Consider the following 15,071-nt stretch of genomic DNA (forward strand, 5'->3'; position numbering starts at 1 on the left):
ATATTTTCTTCCTAGGCCCGCAACCAAGGGGAGGGGGTGGTTTTCCTTGGAAACGTGTACCTCCCTGCTCCTCGGGTAGTTTTTTAGGAATTATGAAAAACATGCATTGAGGGTAAACTTCCCTTTTCCTACAGGAACTACCAGGGCCAAAGAATCTGTACTGGTGTACTTTACTGTGGCAGAGTAACACAAGCTACAGACAATAACAAATGTTTTTTTTTTATTTATTTTTAAAGGGGTGGACGGGTAAGCGGGAACCCCTAAATAAGATAATTTGTCGCCAAAATGTTAGACAGTATTGTCATGTTGAGAATTATTCACAGACACTCGAAGGGATGACAAGCAATTAGTCGACAGCTTCATTTTTCGCGAGGTAATATTTTGCTTCATGTTCGAATATTATGTTGATTATTAATACAAAATAAAAATCAGTTTGTGACAAGGAGTACTTTAATATATTGAGTAACTCTTTACGAATTTGAAAACTCAGATTTCCTAAGGTAGTTTTATATATTTCATATATAGGTCTCCCTCTCCATGAACTGTGTAAGTTATTTGAGGTGATGTAATTTTGTTTAAAAAAATCTTAAATACACTGTAAAATATTTTACTAGGATAAGCGTTCAGCAAAAAATAAATTAAAAATTATTTAATCATGTGACTATACAATGCTGTAAATGAGTTAAGAAATAAACCATGCTTCTTTTCTGTTTTTTTTTTCAACAGGTTGTTGGCAGTGACACAGTTCCAGGCGACGGACGCGCGTCGAGCCTTCCCTTGCTTTGACGAGCCGGGACTGAAGGCTACCTTTGAGGTATACCTGGCCAGGGAGGCGAACATGACCACCATTTCCAACATGCCCATAAACAACACTTTTCCTGTGTACGTCAACCCTCAGTCATTGGTTCACTATGGTTGTTGCTGTGTCAACCCTCAGTCATTGGTTCACTGGTTGTTGCTGTGTCAACAACCAACTATTGGTTCACTGTGGTTCTTGCTATGTCAACAACCAGTTATTGGTTCACTGTGGTTGTTGCTATGTCAACAACCAGTCATTGGTTCACTGCGGTTGTTGCTATGTCAACAACCAGTCATTGGTTCACTGCGGTTGCTGCTATGTCAACAACCAGTCATTGGTTCACTGCGGTTGCTGCTATGTCAACAACCAGTCATTGGTTCACTGCGGTTGTTGCTATGTCAACATTCAGTAGTTCACGATGATTGGGGTTATCAGGACTGACCAAGTGATAGTTTTTATTGTAGGTGTATATTTTATTTAAATATTTTTATTTCAGTAGTACCAATACAAATTTGTGACTGGAAGGCAAAGCAAATTTTTTCTTCATTTTAATAATGTTATAACTAGTGCATGGTGTATTGCAGGGAAGGTCAGGAGGGATGGTTGTGGGACGAGTACAAGATCACTGTCCCCATGTCTACTTACCTTCTCGCCTTTGTTATATCAGACTTCGCGCACATGAATGCCACTGACATCAAACACATTTTATTCAGAGGTGATTATAGCTTTTTTTATATTTTGAATTAAGTTGTATGATTTACAACACTAGAACTCTTATGTTACTAGTTACTTTCAACATAAAAGGTTGCATTCATTAATTTTCTGTCATCAGTATCAATGTTCAGCAATCTTAATTTACTATTATTTTATCAATATCAGTTTGCTAATTTCGTACCTAATTTAAACATATACAGTAATCAAAAGAACTCTAAGTACATTAGTGGTAGTGAAAAAAGCATAATAAAAATAATTCGTTTCATCCCATAGGCTGTAAGTCACAGTAAATATTGGGGAAAGAGAGTAACCTCAACACTAAAAATTCTTTTCTGGATGTTGAGACACTAATTCCTTATAAGGTCATATTATAATCATTCGTGTCACGTGGTATGGCCGTCCATACAGATAGTGGGGGATGGATCTAGCATTGTGGCGGCAGGTGACAGCCTTTTTGTTCTTAAGTAGAACGTTGTTTGTACCAGGTTTTTTATTGAGTGGTACACACTAAGGGTATCTTTTAGGGTAGGGGGGTAATGTTTTGTTATTGTCGCCCTGCTGTTCTGTAATCAGTGGCGAGAGTAGGTAGTGGATAGGTTGCAATAAATCTCATGTTGTTGAGATTATATGTGTATTTATTATATGATGTACTGAATTGTTTTAAATATAAAATATAAAAAAAATTCCTTATAAGGATGAAGTGGTGACCTGATCCACTTAGTGGATCAGGTAACCACTGCATCGTTATAGGGAAATTAATGTGATATGGAGATGTAGGGCTCCATACTGAATGGTGTTACTGCAAAGGTGACATAAATTTTCGGCTTCCTATAGTGACTGAATAATACACTGATAAAACGATTCAAATTAAAAATGACTAATTAAATTGATTGGGAGATAATGAAAAACAATTTTACTTTCAAGAATGTAAATACCATCATTGTGCCAGAATTAAATTAGTGAAAGTGTGACTGATATTTGTGTAATGCATATGAGTGGGTGTTCACAGTATGGGCTCGGGAGGAGGCCCTGACACAAGCACAGTATGCACTGAGAGTCGGCCCTGCCATTCTTACCCACTTCGAGGATTACTTCAACCAATCTTACCCGCTCCCCAAGCAGGACATGATCGCCATCCCTGACTTCTCTGCAGGAGCCATGGAGAACTGGGGCCTCATAACCTACAGGTAAGCACCTGCTACATTTTGTTGTTGGTGAACTGCTGTGGAAGACCTGGAGAACTGAGGTCTTGTAATCTACAGTTTAATAACATCAGGCTTCTGCTGATGGAGTCACAAAAGCAAATCATTTTAATATTACTGTATTATCTATTTTATTGTTTATAGAAAAGAACAAAAATTGGAATCAAGACAATAGTGTACTGTACTCTTGTCCTCTGTTGGTAGCCGATTTAGCCCATTCCATATCATATTTTGATAAAACTATACCAGCTGATTGTTCACTAAAGTTTTTCTGGTTAATAGTGACAAAATTAGGATTTTTAATAAGATAATATAGATAAAGTTCAGCCTTTCAATATTCATACTCTGTAATCTACTGGGGTGGTACCTTGACATTGTCTTGGTTTATATATATACTTGCAAGAATGGGATCTTGACATTAGGTATTTGAGTTATTGATATTCTTAAGAATGCACTAAACCCGTGAGGATCATACATCGCCTCGGGAATGGAAAAGATAAGGTTGGGAGGACAGCTTTAATTACCTAGATCAAGAACCCTTCGCCAGCATCAATAAATCCCCTTGCAAGGTAGAGTGAGGCACAGTGCTGTATTTTAGTGCACATTCTTCCTAACATGATGTCTGTAGGTTATCTGGACTTTCTCTTACCAAACAAGTTGCAACACTAATCCTATCATGGGTTGCATATTCGCTGATTGGTTTATGGATTTCATTGTTATTAAACTGGTTCCCAGTTATAACTATTTTATAGTCGTAGTAAAGTCACATTTAGATCAAGTAGTGCAGTCCGGGCATCTGTATTGTAGAGCAACTGGAGAATACAGATAACGATAACAAAGTTAATTTACTGTAAATTATCATAAGTCATTCCTATATAGTTGTTAAAAACACTGAATCTACACTCTTCAGAACTACATAGAATTAATGGGTTGTGAATTCAGCAGCGAGGAGGCGGTTGGAGGCAGTGGAGATGTCCTGTCGAAGGGCAATGTGTGGTGTAAATATTATGTAGAAAATTCGGAGTGTGGAAATTAGAAGGTGTGGAGTTAATAAAAGTATTAGTCAGAGGGCTGAAGAGGAGTTGTTGAGGTGGTTTGGTCATTTAGAGAGAATGGATCAAAGTAGAATGACATGGAGAGCGTATAAATCTGTAGGGGAAGGAAGGCGGGGTAGGGGTCGTCCTCGAAAAGGTTGGAAGGGGTAAGGGAGGTTTTGTGGGCGAGGGGCTTGGACTTCCAGCAGGCGTGCATGAGTGTGTTCCATAGGAGTGAATGGAGACTAATGGTATTTGGGACCTGACGATCTGTTGGAGTGTGAGCAGGGTAATATTTAGTGAAGGGATTCAGGGAAACCGGTTATTTTCATATAGCCGGACTTGAGTACTGGAAATGGGAAGTACAATGCCTGCACTTTAAAGGAGGGGTTTGGGATATTGGCAGTTTGGAGGGATATGTTGTGTATCTTTATATGTATATGCTTCTAAACTGTTGTGTTCTGAGCACCTCTGCAAAAACAGTGATTATGTGTGAGTGAGGTGAAAGTGTTGAATGATGAAAGTATTTTCTTTTTTGGGGATTTTCTTTCTTTTTGGGTCACCCTGCCTCGGTGGGAGACGGCCGACTTGTTAAAAAAAATGACTGGTGCACAAAAGAAAAATATAAATAAATGAAATACTGTATATATAAACTACTGAAAATATCTACCAAAGACAGATAAATTTAGATTTAAAAAGAACATAAGAAAGCACTGGTTTGGCAGGAGAGTTGTGGGTGAATGAAATAAACTACCGAGTGTCACTGAAGCAATTCCAGTAAGAATTGACCGGTCAATAGACTTACTGCAGTATCTATTCCTATATTCTCATTCAAACATTACTTTTATATTTTCAGCTTCATATACTTTTCTATTATCATTTTACTTATAATCTAATATGCTCCAATCTTGGTGCTGATCTTTCAGAGAAACAGCAATGCTGTATGACCCTGATGAATCTGACCTTATCAACCAGTACCAAGTGGCCCTAGTAGTGGCCCACGAGTTGGCCCATCAGTGGTTCGGCAACATTGTCACGCCTAAGTGGTGGACCGACTTGTGGCTTAATGAAGGCTTTGCTACTTTCGTCCAGTACATTGGCTTGGACCATGTAAGTACAACTTTATTGCCCGGGCCTCACGGCTCAGTGATTCGTTGTTTAAATATTTTTTCCATCAAAAAAAAGATCTCACTGATGCCAAATTAAGTCATAAAAAATGTAAAAAGTCTTTACGAGAAAAAATTAGGAGCAAGGATTCTTGATTAAGTACCAGACAAAGAATGAGAGTAAAGATATTATCCACACCCAGAATCTCAGTTATTATTAGGTTGAGAGCTGTCATCTACACTAGGGTCATTAAGGCTACATGCCACCTTTACATCACCAGTCAAGGATATTTTAATCCTTACTATAGATAATAAACTCATCACAGGAAGCAAACATTGAGAAAGACACATCTTTCAGTACATGTACTGTCACCCAGCTCAACAAGTATGACGCTGTTAAGTTGTTGAGTGTGAGCAGGGTAATATTTTGTGAAGGGATTCAGGGAAACCGGTTAGCCGGACTTGAGTCCTGGAGGTGGGGTTTGGGATATTGGCTGTTTGTAGTGACTTCTAAACTAAAGATTCCCATGTGTTGCATAAGTGTCTCAATTCTTCAACTTGTCGGTTTTCTAAACCATTCATCACGACTTCTAAACTATCATGTCTGGGCACCTCTGCAAAGACAGTGATATTGTGTAAATGGTGGGAGACGGCCGTCGTGTTAAAAAAAGTTTCTCAAGACGTGGGCACTCAACCAACAATTGTAGCAGAGACTATATAGTTATCTAGTTTACACACATACATCTAGTTCAGTGCGCATCAAGCATCTTTAGTGTCGAAATGAAAACGTTCGAAGTGGTTAGGAAGACTCAGGAAAAACTTCCCGTTTGTCCGGAACAGAGCAACTTAAAAAAGGCCTGGTAGTTCACGGATTAAGTCATCATAAACAAAGTGGTAAAGACGCAATTCAGAGAGAGCTACAAGGGACACAGGTGTTTCAACAAGTGCATCCAGACGACCACAGCCTTAATGGAGGAATACAGAAGAATAAGTTTTTCGAAGTAATAAATTAAGAGTACCATTGAACTTCATTACCTTGACGCAAAGGACAGACGGATTATGCTTACAGAACAAACACCTAATTTCACTTAAGTGGAATGGCAATGGCAAGGACTGCAGAACTCGGAAATCATGTCTCCCCAGAAACGTCCAACAGATGTCCTCTAAAAAATGAAATAAAACATCAGACCTTCGCTGCTAGCTACTCTGCGAGGAGTTACCATATTGGGGTTTTGCATGTAATGTCACGGGTTACTTGATATACCATTATTATTATTATTATATTATTATTATTATTATTATTATTATTATTATTATAAAAGCAAGTGCTAAACCCGCATGGGTCATACATTAATACTGATGTAAGCATAATGTTTATTTTACTGTAGCCATGACGTAACGGCTACAGCAAAATACTTGCAGCTGATGCTGATTTCTTACCCAGCCATAAAGTACCTCTATGCATTAAGAATTTTGTGTTGAGAAATATTGTTTACTCCGTAATGAGATCAATCACATGTTTATGACAGGCTTCCCAATACAAGTGTCAACCAACCCACTTAACATGACTGCAAAACCTCAGTACCTTCTCAAGGAGCCTAAACGGGTTGGAGAGCTTCAATTTTTCGAGTGACTACGCTTGTGTTGGTTTGGGGTTAAAAGATAAATAATCTAACACAAAGTGGGAGTTGTCACAGTTGCTCTTTGCTGATGACATTGTGCTTTTGGGAGATTGAGGAGAAGTTGCAGATGTTGGTGGATGAGTTTGGTAGGGTATGTAAAAGAAGAAAATTAAAAGTGAAGATAGGAAAGAGTAAGGTGATGAGGATAAAATATTAGGTAATGAAAGATTGGATATCAAATTGAAGGGAGTGGGGGAGGTGAATGTATTCAGATATTTAAGAGTGGACGTATCAGCAGATAGTTCTATGAAAGATGAGGTGAATCATAGAATTGATGAAGGGAAAAAGGTGAGTGGTGCACTTAGGAGTCTGTGGAGACACAGAACTTCGTCCATGGAAGCAAAGAGGGGAATGTATGAGAGTATAGTTATACCAACGCTCTTATATAGGCGTGAAGCATGGGGGGTGAATGTTGCAGCGAGGAGAAGGCTGGAGGCAGTGGAGATGTCATGTCTGAGGGCAGTGTGTGGTGTGAATAAAATGCAGAGAATTCGTAGCTTGGAAATTAGGAGGTGTGAGATTACCAAAACTATTATCCAGAGGGCTGAGAAGGGGTTATTGAGGTGGTTCGGACATGTAGAGAGAATGGAACAAAACAGAATGACTTCGAAAGTGTATAAATCTGTAGTGAGAGAAGGCGGGGTAGGGGTCGGCACAGGAGGTTTTGTGTGCGAGGGGCTTGGACTTCCAGCAAGCATTCGTGAGCATATTAGATAGGAACGAATGGAGACAAATGGCTTCTAGGACTTGACGTGCTGTTGGAGTGTGAGCAAGTTAACATTCATGAATGGATTCAGGGAAACCGGCAAGCAGGACTTAAATCCTGGAGATGGAAAGTACAGTGCCTGCACTCTGAAGGAGGGGTGTTAATGTTGCAGTTTTATAACTGAAGTGTAAGCGCGCCTCTAGCAAGACAGTGATGAAGTGAATGATTAAAGTTTTTCTTTTTCGGGCCACCCTGTCTTGGTGGGAGACGGCCGATGTGTTAATAAAATAAAATAATTGATAAAGAAGAGTTTTTATAAGTTTTATTATTTTGCCACTAATATAATAAATCTACGGCAAATTTATTGACTATATTATTTCTTTTAGGTTGAGCCTTCATGGAAGGTGAATGAGCTGTTCATTATTGATAAACTACAGAGTGTGTTGACCCTGGACAGTCTGGAGTCTTCACACAAGATAAGAATCCCTGTCGAAAATCCTAATATTAATCAAAACTTTGACGCCATCACTTACGACAAAGGTGAGGTGCCCACTTACTGGCACTCTGTGATGTGCCCACTGACTGGCACTCTGTGATGTGTCCACTGACTGGCACTCTGTGAGGTGCCCACTGACTGGCACTGTGAGGTGCCCACTGACTGGCACTCTGTGAGGTGCCCACTGACTGGCTCTGTGAGGTGCCCACTGACTGGTACTGTGATGTGCCCACTGACTGGCACTCTGTGATGTGTCAACTGACTGGCACTCTGTGATGTGTCCACTGACTGGCACTCTGAGGTGCCCACTGACTGGCACTCTGTGATGTGCCCACTGACTGGCACTCTGTGAGGTGCCCACTATTTGGCACTGTATGCAATGTTATACTACCTTTTTGGTAATATTAATTTGGCACAATCAGTTACTGTATGTAAAATAGTTTGGGCATAAAATTGCAAAATGAAAATCATATATATTTCACAAGTTATAATCTAATATACATAATACTTAAAATTTTTATATCTATTATTTATTAAAAACTCTCACAGGAGCATCAGTTATCCGCATGATGAGTCATTTTCTGACCGAAGACACTGTAAGGAAGGGGTTGAGCACCTACCTTGATGACTTGTAAGTTTTTACTAATCAATGACAATCATCTTTTGTTTATTTTCTCCTTGATATACAGCGATGACAGTTGAGGGTCTGTGCTGCTGATGTAATAATTTCTGTTGGTGTGTTAATATTAATCGCATTTCGCATTTTCTTTAATACACAATGATGAAAGAGTTGTTTAGTGCTTGTGTTGTTGATGTAATATTTTGTGATGCAGCAAGTATGGGAACGCTGAACAAGATGATCTGTGGGAACACCTTACACAGGCGGCTCACCAGGACGGCACGTTGCCCCTCGATCTCACTGTCAAGACCATCATGGACACCTGGACCTTGCAGATGGGTTATCCTGTCATCACAGTGGAGAGAAGTCCAGACGGTACCTCCGCTACTGTCTCTCAGGTGAGGTAACCATTGTGAGGGACGGTACCTCCGCTACTGTCTGGGGTGAGATAACCATGAGTAAGGGACGGTACCTCTGCTACTGTCTCTCAGGTGAGATATTCATGAGTTACTAAACAGTGACCTGTAATGAAGTCCATTGGGGTGCTATGCTCTAAAAAAATCATTTTCATATTTTTCCTGATAGTTATTCTGCTCAACACAAGTATAGATGCTGCTTCCCTTACCTTCCTAACTACTGTAGCAACAGTGGTTTTTCTTAATTGTCCTCCATATAACTATGATAATCCGAATAAATGCTAGTTACTGCAAGATATTTTATTTAATCAGAGTCCTTCAAATGGGAGATTACATGTTGGTAAAAGTTCTTAAACAAAGAAATTGTAACTGCTTTCTACTTCAGTGGTTAAAACCTGAATGACTTATTAGCCAGGTACTGTATGCCCGCTAGGATGTAGCACTTCCCGTTAAATATAATAGTAATACTAATAATGAACCGGAAATCTTCATGACTTTCATTATGCTAGACATTACGAATGGTGTATTTCTGTTAAGGTTTCAAGCTAAATTTAGTATATTTTCTTTTTTCTGCAGGAGCGATTTTTGATGGTTGCGATGCCAAATTCTAATAACTCTGAGGAGTATAAGTGGTGGGTGCCACTGTCCTACACAGGTGGAGACTATCCCAACTTTAACGAGACTCGGGCCAAGGTCTGGATGAAGGATACGGAGACACTCATCACCATCCAGTCCCTGCCCACCAAGGACCACTGGGTCATCTTCAACCTACAGGAGACGGGTTTCTACAGAGTTAACTACGACAACCACAACTGGAACTTGCTCATCCAGCAGCTACTGACGGACCACACGGTCATCACTACAATCAACAGAGCTCAGATCATCGACGACACCATGAACCTTGCTCGAGCAGGTTCGTAATTTTAATATCTCTGGTGTCTAAAGAGAATGATAGGAAAAGGAATGAATGGAGTTATCATTTTAAAGCCGTAATGTACGAGTATCTCTGTTTATTAGAGATATTTGTGCCGCTTAAACCCTCACTCGACCAGTTCTTGGCCAGTTCCTTCATAAGCTCCACACCCTCTCAACTACACGTAAGTTCTGATGTGAGTTTTTATAAAGTTTTGTAACAGATACGACTACCACCTTACCGATTATATTAGCATCTAACCTATTATATTATCCTCTTACCCACTATATTACCACCTTACCCATTATATTAGCATCTAACCTATTATATTACCATCCTACCCATTAAGTGACTTCGTCACTTACCACATCGGGGTAACTTCAGTCTCTCTTATTTTGTTTTTTTTTAATCAAAATTTACTTTGTCTTACCGTCCTCTTAACTACATCACAAAAATCAACTTCACTGACATATGTGTTCATGAAGAAAATAATTACATATATTAGTGAGGAGCATCATCTCTCAGGAGTTGTATGAGAGAGTTGATAGAAAACGTTTGTTATATTATTTAACAGTTTAATTGTCAGTTCAGCAATTCTTTTGCAATTTAACAAAAATACATTTTTTTGCACATGGAATATTCTGTTGCAATTTTCGTAGGAATATCAGGTTTACAATTTACATTTTAAAAATGCTTACGTGTGAATGTTGTTTTAGATGATAAGTCTTAGAAAAGAAGCTATATTTTCTTAAAACTGTTTACTACAACTTGCTGAAGGGACATGAATATTCCATGAGATTTATGTAAGATATGAAAATCAGTGTGGATTTATCATTCTCAAATCAGAGCATACAGTTCCTTGCTTAAACTAATGGATATTTCAATTATCGTGCTTCTACTACCTCTCTCGCATTATGGCAGGTCAGGTGAGCTACGAGGTGGCCCTGGGCCTGTACAGTTACATGGTCAATGAGACTGAGTATGTGCCCTGGAAGGCGGCCATCAACAACCTGGCCTACCTTACCAGCATGTTCCAACGCACAGGTGCCTACGGTGGTCTACAGGTGATTGTCTAGGTTATCCTAATGTATATTTATATATATAATTAGAACATATATATATGTCGTGCCGAATAGGTAAAACTGGTCAAATAGCAAGAACTCATTTAAAATTTAGTCCTTTCTTAAATTTTCTCTTATACGTTAAATGATGTATTTTTCCATTTATGTTAATGTAGAAATTAATAATTTTGTACCTAACCTTATTATAACAAGTGTAATTTAATTTAGCCCAATCCAACTAAATATATTTTAGATAAGGTTACAATAATTTAATAAACACACAGTGAAATATTTTTTTTACGTTAGGTTCAGAATGATTTTTGCGAAATAATTGCATACATAAATTTTTAGTTGGGTTAGGCTAAAATAAATTGTTCTTGTTATAATAAGGGTAGGTAAGTTTTCTAAGTTCCTTTTGGTGCAAATTTATAAATTTTTACATCAACATTAATGAAAAAAATATATCTTTAAACGTATAAGATAAAATTTTAGAAAGGACTTAATGTAGAAATTAATAATTTTGTACCTAACCTTATTATAACAAGTGTAATTTAATTTAGCCCAATCCAACTAAATATATTTTAGATAAGTTTACAATAATTTAATAAACACACACAGTGAAATATATTTTTTTCGTTAGGTTCAGAATGATTTTTGCGAAATAATTGCATACGCAAATTTTCTCTTGCCTTACTCGGCAGGAAAAGCGTTGCTATTTGAGCCAAAATCGTAAGTTTTTACCTATTTAGCACGATATATATATATATATATATATATATATATATATATATATATATATATATATATATATATATATATACACACGCTGATGACCAGGTTATGTATAACTGACACACTACCTGTGAGAAATCTTTTACGAATTGGTATACATGGGTACGGAAAGAGTAAACAATTGTGTAGTACAGTTTACCAGGCAACTTCATTTGTGCATATAATAAGAAGTGTGACGCATAGGTTGGATCAGTAATGGATTTAGAGTAATTGAGCAAAATTAATAACCGCTCAGCATGGACCAATAGCCTTTCTGCAATTCATTTATTCCTATATTCTCGGGATTAAGGTATAGTGAGTTTTCTTGTTGTCCACCACAGAACTACATGCTGAAGATGGTGGTGCAGTTATACGACACATTAGGGCTGGACAACAGTGTGAATGACCACCTGTTGGAACAATACAAGCGCACTATGGCTGTCAGCTGGGCCTGCTCACTCCGCCACAAGCAATGTCTGGACAATGTACTCTCTCTCTACCGACAATGGATGACCAACCCAGACAACAATACGTAAGTCAGCTGTACAAAATCTTTTTTAGGAATGATGAATAAACTTTTGACAAAGCTTAATAATGTTATACTAATCTGATCTATATTTAATGGTGTATTTTAAAGTAATAAGAAAATATTAGTGATAATGAAGTGTGTGTGTGTGTGTGTGAGAGAGAGAAATGAGAGTGACCTCTTCAAACACTACTATATACTGATTTTATTCTGCTGAAGAGGATCTCAAAGGTCAAACTATGCAGAACAACTTTTACCTGCCTTTGTACGCAGAAAAACCATGTTTGCATGGTTCTTCTTTGGTCATTAGTAGTGCTGTTTTTCTGTGGACATCAGTGAGGTTTTTTTTGTGGAAATAAGTGGTGATGTTTTTCTTTGGACATAAGTGGCGTTGTTTTTCTGTTGACATAAATGATCCTATTTATTTCTTATTCACGTATGTCTCAGAATCATTGCGCCTAGCCTCAAGTCTGCGGTGTACTGCCAGGCGCTAGCAACGGGTGGAGCAGAGGAATGGGACTTCGCTTGGAATCAGTACCTCAAGAGTAACGTAGCCTCAGAGAAACACAGACTTCTCAGAGCTATGGGCTGTACCAAGCAGCTGTGGCTCCTCTCCAGGTGCGTACCTTGTATCTAATTATTACAATCAAAACAAGCGCTAAACCTACAAGGGCCATACAGTACTTTGTATCAAAGTAATGCGATCTGCTCCTTACTGAGTAGTCTCTGTCTTGACAGCATTATCTTCATGAGTTATGATTACTTGGCTTTTCTCAAAATTTTTCCCAGTAATTATTAACAGTACTCTTGAAACTTATGTTGATCATTCTTCCCTTTGCTTTTCCATTCCTAGAAGTTAACTCTTCTAGGGCCTAATTCTTAGGCTTTTTGTGGGTCTGTATGCTTTTGAGCTAAAATCGTAGATGGGAGCATTACCGAGTGCGTTATAAACTGGCCACATCGACAAAATATAATTTGATTCCCATTTCAGGTACTTAGAGATGGCCTTCGACCCAAACAGTGGCATTAGGAGACAGGACTCAGAGCTTGTCTTCGGATCAATAGCGTTTAATGATATAGGCCGCCCCCTAGCATGGACCTTCCTCAGAGACAACTGGAAGATGATCTATGAATAGTAAGCAGTTTGGTTTAGGCTTGCAACTAGTAACAGTTATTTAGGACTAAAAGTGACAAAAACATGACTCACAAGCAATCTTGTTTAAGCTTTGACTAGTAAGTGAATTTGCTAAAGTTTCCAACAAATACGTGAGCATGTTTGGAACTTCAGCGATTGGAGATGTATAGGAAACTTTCGTACACCTGTAGTCCCTGTTCCTAAATAATGTTGGATACTAAATGTAGGCTAAGTATAACTGTATTAATTTATTTTGTTAATATTTTCCCGTGCAGCTTCGAAGGAAAGGCAAGACCTTATTTGATCACCTCATCAACCTCTAACTTCAACACTAGGCAGCAACTCAAGGAGGTAACATTTTCTTTGTACATACTGTGAGTGTTTGGGGGAAAAGTAAGTGTGGGGACCTACTTAAGACCCACAACAACTGGATTGTAAACCGATTGCCTAGCCATGCTAAGCGTTCTAGTGGTACACTCTGTAATCTCAATTTTACTACATGTTAAACTAAACAATAACCAAATTTCTGTAAACTCAACATTGTAATCCTTATAGAGAATAAATATAGTTTAACCTACGTGTGGGTTGACTCATGAGTGACTGAGATACAACTGGTCACAAGTTTCGTCCCTCCAGTACTGTGATTTTTGAAGCATTATATTTGTGTCATTGTAAATTTCAGTTTTTTATTTATTTTTACAAAGGGAAGTCGAAGAGAAGTGTGTATAAAATTATGTAATAGGAAAATATTAATAACACCAGGTGAAGTTCAAGAATGAATTATGACTAATAAATTTATTGGAAAGTCAGTAATTAGAATGAATTTAAATTTGGAAACAAAGGAATGTGTGGATTAGGTGTTTGTAATTAAGCACATAAACAGGTAGAATTTAAATACGAAATTTTTTTTAAGTAATTTTATAGCTTTGGAAGACATGAGAGGGTGAATGAAGGAGGATTGCAAAAAGTGAGGTAAATGATTAAAATAGGTTGAAACGGATTTAAAAGATGTTTAGTTTTAAAGAGGACACTGAGATACAAGTTGCAGTGTAGAGGGGGAAAAGAAATGGAACAATAAGTGTATAACAATTAGCAAAAGTTAGTCAGTGATGTGCGTCTTAAGCGAACACACAGGGCCACTAAATCCCCCCTCCCCCATCCCAGATCCCCTCCCCTCATCCCAGCCTAGGCCCATTGACTTCCTGACCAAGGGTGTTGCCGTTTAGTGCCCCACCAATTACAAGTTCCGCAGCTCGCTACTCCCCCACCCTCATCCCCCATGCATCCATGCAGCCCTTCACCCGTCATCCCACAGCTGGCGCCCTCCAACCCCCACGATATCAGCAATGTCACAAGTAGTCGCGGGTTCCCAGGAATCTTCACGACAGAGCCAAAGCTGTCGTTCACGAGGCATCTGCCGGGTGTGCCACAGGGAATGTGCACTCAATCCCACATCTACCTGGAGAGAGTTCCGGGGGTCAACGCCCCCGCGGCCCGGTCTGTGACCAGGCCTCCTGGTGGATCAGCGCCTGATCAACCAGGCTGTTGCTGCTGGCTGCACGCAAACCAACGTACGAGCCACAGCCCGGCTGATCAGGAACTGACTTTAGGTGCTTGTCCAGTGCCAGCTTGAAGACTGCCAGGGGTCTGTTGGTAATCCCCCTTATGTGTGCTGGGAGGCAGTTGAACAGTCTCGGGCCCCTGACACTTATTGTATGGTCTCTTAACGTGCTAGTGACACCCCTGCTTTTCATTGGGGGGATGGTGCATCGTCTGCCAAGTCTTTTGCTTTCGTAGTGAGTGATTTTCGTGTGCAAGTTCGGTACTAGTCCCTCTAGGATTTTCAAGGTGTATATAATCATGTATCTCTCCCTCCTGCGTTCCAGGGAAT

General features: G+C 39.0%; 1 protein-coding gene across 4 annotated transcripts in view; it reads left to right on the top strand.

The window, feature by feature from the left end:
* Window positions 1-15,071, top strand: part of LOC138855020 (aminopeptidase N-like) — a 36,390-nt gene that overhangs the window by 11,547 nt on the left and 9,772 nt on the right. For all 4 annotated transcript variants that reach the window (XM_070101627.1, XM_070101626.1, XM_070101625.1 and 1 more), the window contains exons 5-17: window positions 727-882; window positions 1,384-1,514; window positions 2,523-2,700; window positions 4,676-4,859; window positions 7,630-7,783; window positions 8,289-8,370; window positions 8,573-8,756; window positions 9,351-9,687; window positions 10,609-10,751; window positions 11,861-12,051; window positions 12,493-12,663; window positions 13,037-13,180; window positions 13,456-13,531. In XM_070101627.1, the coding sequence (XP_069957728.1) occupies window positions 727-882; window positions 1,384-1,514; window positions 2,523-2,700; window positions 4,676-4,859; window positions 7,630-7,783; window positions 8,289-8,370; window positions 8,573-8,756; window positions 9,351-9,687; window positions 10,609-10,751; window positions 11,861-12,051; window positions 12,493-12,663; window positions 13,037-13,180; window positions 13,456-13,531 (2,131 nt within the window). The remainder of the gene's footprint in view (window positions 1-726; window positions 883-1,383; window positions 1,515-2,522; window positions 2,701-4,675; window positions 4,860-7,629; window positions 7,784-8,288; window positions 8,371-8,572; window positions 8,757-9,350; window positions 9,688-10,608; window positions 10,752-11,860; window positions 12,052-12,492; window positions 12,664-13,036; window positions 13,181-13,455; window positions 13,532-15,071) is intronic.

The sequence above is a fragment of the Cherax quadricarinatus genome, chromosome 78 (assembly GCF_038502225.1).
Source record: "Cherax quadricarinatus isolate ZL_2023a chromosome 78, ASM3850222v1, whole genome shotgun sequence".
NCBI classification, from domain to species: domain Eukaryota; kingdom Metazoa; phylum Arthropoda; class Malacostraca; order Decapoda; family Parastacidae; genus Cherax; species Cherax quadricarinatus.